This window comes from Cupressus sempervirens, chromosome 10 (genome assembly GCF_028749045.1).
Source record: "Cupressus sempervirens isolate cs-2001-9-10 chromosome 10, ASM2874904v1, whole genome shotgun sequence".
NCBI classification, from domain to species: Eukaryota; Viridiplantae; Streptophyta; class Pinopsida; order Cupressales; family Cupressaceae; genus Cupressus; species Cupressus sempervirens.
In genome coordinates, this window is record NC_143127.1 from 280,888,083 (window position 1) to 280,897,841 (window position 9,759).

The 9,759-nt window shown below is 33.7% G+C and overlaps 1 protein-coding gene across 4 annotated transcripts; it reads left to right on the plus strand.

The window, feature by feature from the left end:
• The first annotated feature begins 5,612 nt into the window (after positions 1-5,612).
• Positions 5,613-7,477, plus strand: LOC149533746 (molybdopterin biosynthesis MoaE family protein). Of its 4 annotated transcripts, none has more exons than XM_089803467.1 (2): positions 5,613-5,953; positions 6,584-7,477. In XM_089803467.1, the coding sequence occupies exon 2, from the start codon at positions 6,665-6,667 to the stop codon at positions 7,313-7,315; it is 651 nt and encodes a 216-aa protein (XP_089659593.1). In that variant the 5' UTR covers positions 5,613-5,953; positions 6,584-6,664; the 3' UTR covers positions 7,316-7,477. The 4 variants fall into 4 exon arrangements, with proteins under 4 accessions (XP_089659593.1, XP_089659592.1, XP_089659594.1 ...); XM_089803466.1 differs by having other exon boundaries at positions 5,760-5,998; XM_089803468.1 differs by having other exon boundaries at positions 5,762-5,998; positions 6,578-7,477.
• Positions 7,478-9,759: the final 2,282 nt, after the last annotated feature.

The window sequence follows — 9,759 nt, forward strand, 5'->3', positions numbered from 1 at the left end:
CACCTTTTTTCTTTGCAAAAATGACTTATCTCTCCAACAATGATTTTTGGAATCAGGGTATCTGAACTGGGACCTAGATTTGACCAAAAACACAAGATAAAAGCCTAAAAAAGACTTGGACCCCAGACTAGGGATCCATAAAGCAAAAATAAATAAATAAAGTAGGGGGTCCCCATTTCTAGACAAAATGGGGCATGCGTTGTGAAACCACAACAATACCTTGAACATAGTATAGTTGAAGAAAGACTCAAATAAAACTCCTTATGAAATATGGTATGGCTACAAACCTAATGTAATGGTAGAAAATGTTATATCTTGAAGGAATATAGGAAAGGTAAAATTGATGTCAAAGGTGATGAAGGATATTCCTAGGATACTCCTACAGAAGTAAAGCATACAAGTGTTTGAATCTAACTACTCATAAGATCATAGAAAGTGCACATGTGAGAATTGATGGATTTGCAGAAAAAAGTGAAGAGAAAAGAAACAAAGAACCTGAGGATCACAAAAGGTTTTTTTATTATGAACCTGATACACTACCAAATCTATTTGGAAGTCAGGAGGCCTCACCTCCCAAGTCCGCAAAATCTCCAAAAGCTACCAAGTTGCAACTAGTGAAACCCGAGTCATAGACAATGGGACCTGAGCTTGATATAGAAGATCATGAAGAGGTTAATGGAACATGCTCTAAATCCAAAGTACATGTGTTAACAAGATATGTCAAAAGGCACCATGCACCTGATTAGATCATTAGAGACAGGTCAGATGGAACAATGACAAGAAACAAATTGAAAGGTACATGTTTGCTTGCTGAATTTGAACCTAGAAATGGTAAAGATGCTTTGGATAATGAAAGTTGGATTGAAGCTATGAATGAAGAAATAAAACAAATAGAGAAGAATAAGACCTAGACTCTTGTTCCTAGACCCAAGGATAAAAAATGTAATTCGCATAAAGTGGATATTCAGAATTAAGTTGAATGAAGATGGAAAAGTTTCAAGAGACAAAGCAATGTTAGTTTGTAAAGGTTATTCTCAAGAAGAAGGTATTGATTATGTTGAAACTTTTGCTCCTGTTGCAAGATTAGAAGGTGTTATAACTTTACTAGCATATGTAGCACACAAAGGATTTAATGTTTATCAGATGGATATAAAATTTGCATTCTTGAATGGAATTCTTGATGAGTAAGTCTACATAGAACAACTTGAAGGTTTTGTAGATCCTAGCAAAAGAGATATGGTCTATAAATTACACAAAGCATTATATGGTCTCAAACAAGCTCCTAGAGCTTGGTATGAAAGATTTTATAACTACTTGATAAGGATTGGTTTTCAAAGAACAAATGGTAACAATAGTTTGTATATCAAAGAAGGACCAGACAAGAAGATTGTGTTGGTAGAAATATTTGTGGATGACACTTTATTTATAAGGAATGATGACTTATGCAAGGCATTTTTAGTAGAGATGAGTAAAGAATTTGAGATGTCCATGCTTGGAGAGATAAAATTCTTTGTTGGATTATAGATCCAATTGAAGAAAGATGACATCTATATTACTCAATCCAAATATATCAAGGAAATACTAAAGAAGTTTGGAATGGAAGAAACAAAAGTTGTTGGAAAACCTATGTCTACTAGACATAAGCTTTCCAAAAATGATGATACCAAAGAGGTAGATCAAACCACATACATATCAATGATTGAAAATTTGTAGTATGCAGTGCACACAAGCTCTGATATTGCATTAGCATTTGGTATGGTGGCAAGATTCTCAACAAATCCCAAAGAAAATCACATGATGACAATCAAGAGAATCGTGAGATATCTAAAAGGTACTAAAGACTATGGATTATGGTACAAGAAAAGAGGCAATTTGAATTTGAAAGCATTCACAGATGTTGATTTGACATGAAGTGTTGATGACAGAAAGAGCACAAGTGGTGGAGCATTCTTTCTTGGTAAAAGACTAGTGTCTTGGACAAGCAAGAAGCAAAATTGTATTTCTTAGTCCATAGCAGAGGCAGAATATGTGGCAGCAATAGTTAATTGTTCCAACGTTGTTTGGTTCAAGCAACTGTTGGCAGGTATGAAGATAGAGATCAAGGATCTAGTGGTTATCTTCTGTGATAACACCAGTGTAATTAATATATCAAAAAATCTTGTGATGCATGCCAAAACCAAGCACATTGCTATAAAATATCATTTTTTGAGAAAATTGGTACAAGATAAAGAGGTAAGGTTGGAATATGTGAGTATTAAAGAGAAAATTGTAGATATATTCACTAAGCCGTTACCTAAGGATGCATTTTTGTATCTAAGAGGTAAGTTAGGGGTCATTCCCCTATTTGAAGCTCACTAAATTCAAATTTAGTGATGCATCAACCAGAGCATGTTGAAGATCAGACAATTGATGCAATATTGACAAGGAACATTGCAAATGAATCAGTACATGGGGTATATTTATATTCACTTAATATTGTCTTTGGCATGAGATGTGAAAGAGGGAGAAGTTTTGTTGTCATATCTCACAGAAATTTTATTACTTTAGAGATGTTAAAGAAGGTGAACTTGGTCTGATATTAAAGAAGGAAAGTTTGCTATTAGAAGAAGATGTTGAAGACAAAGTTTTGTTGATAGAGGGAGAAACCAAAGGTAAAGGGAATTTATATTGATAGAGGGAGTTCTCATGGATGAGAATCAAAATGAAACTAAGGATATGTTCCTTACTTTATTCTTGCTCTAAAAATTTGATTGTATTATGACACGTTGTGTTGCCATCAATGCCAAAGAAGGAGATTTTTGAAAATAATTGATTAATTGTGTATTGTCTTTGATGTTACACAAAATTTCATGTCATTGCCAACCAGTATATGCCAAGCTCACTCGGGTGATGAAAATAGTTTCCTGTGTTTGTCGAGCATTCCAGAGTTTGCCAAGTTCAGAAGACAATGTCTACTGAGTTCACTTGGTTAATGAAAAAAATGTTGGATGGAACCTGTGTTAACTGAGCTCACTCAGTTGCAAAAGGAACTTTGTGAATATGCAGTGTTAATTGAGCTCACTTGGTTAACATAGGAAAATTGTTTCTAAGTTAGTGTCTACCGAGCATGGTCAGCTAACGAAGGATTTTCTTGTTTTGGCATATTGAGTTCAATTGATTTAGTTGTTGGTTCTAGCCAACTAAGGAGATGAATATTAAGTATTCTAAATTGTATTCAAGTTGACTTGATAATCTGTGAGATATAAATATAAGATCAAGTTGAGGATTGAATGTGTGGAGCACAATAGAAGATTTGATGATGCTTAGAGGAAGTGAATTAGAAGGATAAACAAAATATCCTTGTTGAGTTGCAAAGATACATTCGATCAGGAAGGATCAAGTATTCAAGCCATAATTGAGATATGTAATCAACAATTCAGTTGCATCAGAAATCAGGTCATCTCATTGTTACTTTCTAACCATTGTAGCAATGATCTAAATCTCTTAACAAAGTTGACGTAACAACTATTTGTAAATCCTCTAACAAGCTGGCATTTCTAGATTGAAGTGTCTAAATACCTATAACATGGCCACTCCTAACAGGGTGATTAAATCCTCTAACAAAGTCACACCTAACAGTGTGTTTTGTAACCTTTAACAGGGTTGGCTCCTAATAGGGCTCACTTCAAAAGAGTGAAAATTAGTAACTAGTTATAATTGGTGGTTTTTCCCAAATTAGGTTTCCACGTTAAATCTTGGTGTCACTTGTATTCATGCTATTTCTTTTATGTGTATGCAACTAAGTTAGTCTTAAGGTTAATCACATTGAGATCAATATATTCAATTATTGTCGAGTTACAATATTTGCTAGTATAAACTGAGTGCATGTGTGTTTGTCGAGTTACAACAGAATATAGTTTAATCAAAGTTTTGATTTGTATTGACATCTAAGGGATCTAAAATTTATTTTTGTAGTAACCGATTCACCCCTCCCCTCTCAGTTACTCCTCTTATATTTCCAACACTGTCTTCATGGTAGAACTAGAACTATTGATAAAAGAGTTTATAATAAAGTTAGAAATTTAAATATCTCAATATTAATTTTGGTCCCTCTCATTTGGTATAGTAAGATCAGTAATCACAAAATCTAAGTCACTTATTTTGTCACACCAAGTATCAAGAAGTAATTCAACTTAAATCATTTCTCATTAATTTTGATTGCATGATAACATAACTTCTTTTATTTTTTAAGATTGAAAGATAAATTAGAGGACATGGATCAAGAATAATTTTCATTTTTACATCAAATATAAATAGGTAACATACCATATTACGAATCTAACAATGATCTTGGCCAAGGGCGAGTGAATTTAGGATTTCTCAAAAACACTCAAACACAGTGCAACATCTAACTGACAAAGATGGATATCAACTAACAATGGGCATTGACAAATATCTAGAATAAAAGAGGAAAATTCTTCATGTAAGCAAATATGTAAAGACAAGGAAATGGTCTATCAATAAAGTTTATAAAATGGGGAATGCCCCATAATTAACTGTAAACTTTTATATGGGCAAGAATGAAGGTTTTCTTGACCCTGTTATTTCCTACTTGTGCCTATCTTAAATGGAGGAAAAAAATACAAACTCATGTATAAGTTTAAATTAATAAAACTATTTGGCTTAGGCCTTTTGCCAATAAAAAAAGAACAAAACCCAATGAATGTTGTTTTGAAATGAGCCATTCCCAACTAGTGCTTCTTGTCAATATCATATTTTTAGTAACACTTCTTACAAATCTTCAAGCAAAAGATATATTTTGTCCATGCAAACAAATCCTTCACTCTAAAAGAACTTACATTACATCAATGATCTTGCATCCTAAACACCAATATGATTTTCGGACTCACAAGCCTCTCATAGTTTTTGAATTGGATGTCATGCTACATTTCAAAGAATTTGCATTAAATGATACCATCCGACTCAGTGATAGCTTAGATTTAATCACATGTATGCTATTGTTAGTCAGTGATACCTTTTTTGTTTTTGGCAATTCAAAAAAATAAATTAAAACTTCCTCTTCAATATTTTGACCAACAAACAATAAAAGTACCAACAAACAAACTTCCTCTTTAATCTTTTAAATCCTGATAGCAATATCACAAACAATAAAAGTACCAAAAAAACTAGCATTTAAAAAAAATTAAAATATTTAGAATTTTATAAACTATATAACATATATGCCTCAAAAATTGAAGAGTATTTGCTCAAATTAAATAGCAATTTGCACTAAATAAATGCAATACTCTATACATGTTATACTGTATGCTATTACATACTGTTATACTGTACTGCATAAATATAGAATACATGTACCTGCAATTTGCACTGAATAAAATAAAATAGTAATACTGTTTATGCTAGTACATGTACGTCGAGTTCATTCAAAATGATTTAAAATCAAATGAAAAATGCACGAAACTACTCATTTTATAAAAGATTCCTTGAAAAATAGAACTTATTAAACTCAATAAGAAAAGCAGGAGCATTTGAAATGCGTTCTGTAGTGATTGCCGGGGAGAATCGGCAAATCGTTTGATTTAGTCAAAGTAAACGGAACACAAGTGAAAACGTTTCAAAATTATCGGCTGAAATGTGTTGCATGATCTGCATTTGGCCTTTCTTATAATATTTGGGAATATTAATAAATTATAATTATCTGATGTCAAATGGTTATCCAGAGGACTGCATAAATACCTATGGCCGACGGCTTGGAATATTCGACGGAAAGAAATCACTTCATAGGAATTCCCCTGCCAAAACTTTACGGAAATCATAGGTTTACGATGGTTTTGGATAATATGCGATTTGACACTAGTTGTAAGAGTTTGCTAGTCGTGCGTTTTTACTACGCGGATGAAAGGCAGAGTATTAGGGTTTGGTTATTATAAACTCGAAAGGATTCTGATTGACGGTATAATCTCTTCTTCTGTTGTTTTTTGGATTGAAACTTACACAGGTATGAAACATAGCTATTTCTTTTACTGTATAGACGAACATTTTGTTGTTAGTAATGTCTTTAGAGGAACCTTAGCGATAGTTGTCTGTCTTTAATTTTGGGTATTACAAGTTATTGTGTTTAATGGAAAGTAAATTGTATTTATTGCTGCAGAGTTAGAATTATATGTTTTATGAATATAATTTTTCAAGAATTACTCGGGCATGAAAACCACCTAGAAATATATAAGGATATTGACATTTCGGATCATACTTAGGCATGAATGATGAATTGGGTTACAAAGTAGAGCTGAAAAGAGTGAACAGGGTCCTTACATCTCATGTTCCTATTAGTGTTAGCTCTGAGGCGTTTGTAATCTAATATATTATGATGATGATGGCTCTGTCACCGAGTGGGATAAGAAAACCTCACAACACTCAATACATTTTGACACTGGTTTAGGTCATTTCTTGCAATGGCTGTAGTACAGAAGTTTGGCTTTGTTTTTGTTACTACGAAATTTTCAATTATTTTTCTTTCTCTGGGTAAATTTACATGATTATATTTTTCCACTCGGAAGTTGTTAATGAGAAACTTCAGTGCCAGATTGCAGAAGGTGGTGCTTTAGTGACTGCGTTAATTCTGATTCGGAGAATCCGAAAGTTGCGCTTTTATCCTAATTTCGAAATGGTTGAAGATTTTGTTGAAATAGTTGATGAAGCACCTTTGGATATAATTAAATACACTGATCTAGTGAGGAGTCCGGCAGCTGGGGCAATTGCAACCTTTATGGGAACAACAAGGGATACTTTTGAGGATAAAGAGGTTGTGGAGCTTCGATATGAAGCTTATGTTCCCATGGCCCATAGACAGGTTCAAGCAATATGCACTGAAGCTAGAAACCGCTGGGAATTGATGCGAATTGCAGTGGCCCATCGGCTTGGCATTGTACCTGTCGGGGAAGAAAGTGTTTTTGTTGCAGTGTCCTCTGTTCATAGGAGGGATGCTCTTGAAGCCTGTGAGTATGTTATTGATGAGATCAAAGCATCAGTTCCTATTTGGAAAAAGGAAATTTATACTAATGGTGAGGTTTGGAAGGAGAATTCTGAGTTCTTATTGCGAAAACCAGAGCTTAGTAGACAGCAGGCAAATTCAAAACCTAATAAAATTGGTCAACATTTCAGTTGCTGTGGTCACAAGGAAAGAGTGTCTGTGAATGGTGATGATATTGAAGATAGAGTTGTGGGGAAAAGTGAGAAAGAACCAGAAGGAAATGGGCATTTTGAAGGAGAAGTCGATTCAGAAAGATTCATACGAGAAGAGGATTATCAGGGCTAGTCTCTATGGGACTTTCCTTATGTACAAGTGCTTCTCCTTTCTTGGGCTTCAGAGTGTATGCTTGTGAAGGGAAGTGGTCTTATTTATTTTGTTGTGAACAAATTGGAATGTAAGAGGAAAATTTTTAATTGCTCTTTATAAAGGTTGTGTTTCTTTCTGTTATTTGTGAGCAATTGAAATAGGAAAAATAAATATAAATAGCTATCTTTCTAAATGGTGTGTTTCTGTTGTTATTCTTACAGTTGGAAATTGATACAGTTTGGTTGTAGTCTTCATCTGGCTTCCAGAGTATCAATGTATTGCTAAGCAAATTATATTTCTGTTCCTGACTGTGATTTTTGGCATTTTGTCATTTGGTTTTTGGTCTGTTATTTCCTACAACGTTTGCAGATTTTTAATTAATAGTTTCTTTTATTTTGTTGTCAAACACCATGACCCTTTGCCAAGGGTAGATGAACCTGATCTTGGAGCATACATTTCATTCCCTTGTCTGGAAGTGTGGGCATTTACGTACACTGTAAAGTCATATAGTTCACGGTAATGAATACTTGATACACAGACGAATATAAGTTGTTTTTTTCAACTAGAAGACACATTCACATTTTTTCCCTCCCTCAAATAAATGTTTTTGATACAAATTTCTATGAACTACAGGCTCAATGTTATAAAGATTGAAAAAATGAAGGGCTAATTTTCATTAGTGACAAATATCATTTTGCATTTAAATTTGCTATCCATGAATCCATCTTCAAAATTGAAAAAGTCTCAAGCAAATAATCAAGAAAGTGGATGAGCGCATAGGTAATGGTCATACTTTACATATCTATTAGAATATACACAGGGTGGTATAACTTAATATCACTTGAGTGATATAAGTTGATGTTGGCATTCTTCATTATATGGCATTTATGCTGTTAGAACTTAGTATAGATGTGGGATGATGTTTGTGTTATATGGGCTAGGATGGCTTAATTCAGTTGTCCTGATAAACTTGGGTTAGTGTTTCATCTTTGAGTCTCACAGGCCCAAAATCAGTCCATAAACCCTTTAGGCTTTGAAGGACATGAAAGCCCAAGAAGCTTTTTATGTCCTTCGAAATTCTAAACTTTGCAACTCCTTGGGATGCATGGACAAGAAGATGTAGAGGCACATAGGAGGGGCAATTGCAACCTCTGTTTGAATAACCAGGGATACTTTTGTTGAGGATAAAAAGGTTATGCTTCAAAATGCAGCTTATGTTCTTATGGCTCTCTGAAAAGTCAGAGCAATTTTCATTGAAGCTAGAAACCAGTATGTACTGATTAGAATTTCATTCTGTGAATAGATCTGAATTCCATTCTTGATGTTATAACTGGAACTTAATAGATAGCAAGCATTCCAGAATCTGTACACTGTGCTTGTAAGGAAAGATTGCCTGTAGGCTGTGAATGTGGACGAGTTTGAAATTTTTGAGATAGACTTGTAGAAAACATTACGAAAGATCTAGTTGGAAATGGACATTATGAAGGAGAATTATTGCAGAAAGATTAAAATGGAAGGGAATTGACAGGATTAGTTATCACACTTCTTTCCTTGCGTATGTGGGCTTCTCCTCTTTTTATGTTGAATCCTCTTAAATGTGTATTTACTGTTGCCTATTGCTCTGTGAATAGACTAAAAATTCTATACATGTTAAGGTCAGCCAGCCATCTATTATTCTGTGAACAATTTGGAAAACTAAGAAGAAAGTCGAATTGTTTGGCTCCTTTTCTAAATATTGAGTTGCATTCTGTCATGTTTACAAACAAAAAGGTGATTTTGTCTGACTATAATTTTAATGTGGTTCTTAGATTACCAAATTACTACTGAGCAAATTATGTATATGCTTCTGATTATAGTATTTTGCATTTCGTGCCATGTATTGTTTGAACTTTGGTCTGTTGTTTCCAATTAGCCTCTGCAGATTGTTGTCTAATGATCAGTTGATTTTATTTTCAAACAACATTTTTCTTTTTTCCATAAGTTGATTGATCCAATCATAGAGATTATACCTTGTTTTCTTTTATTTGGAAGGTTAAATATTTACCTAGATTCATATGATTCATAACAATGAATACATGATACATGGGGGAATATAAGTTGTTTTTCACTAGTAGAAGCTGGAGGAAATTCTCAAGTGATATCTTTTTACTCTCAATGCAGGTGCACAACTTTTGCTCCTTTTGATGCATATTTCTGGCTGAGTATTATGAACTGCTGCATGAATTTTGTAAAGACCAAAAAAACTAGAAATGTGAAGGATTGATTTTGAATGGGAATAGATAACATATTGCATATAGACATGTTAGTTTCTATTCAGTCTTCAAAATTGAGTGATACCTCAAGCATTGGTGTATATGCTTCTCTAGACCCGTGAAGTATATAACAGATGCATGGGAATAGATAAGGTGTCTGATATGCATATG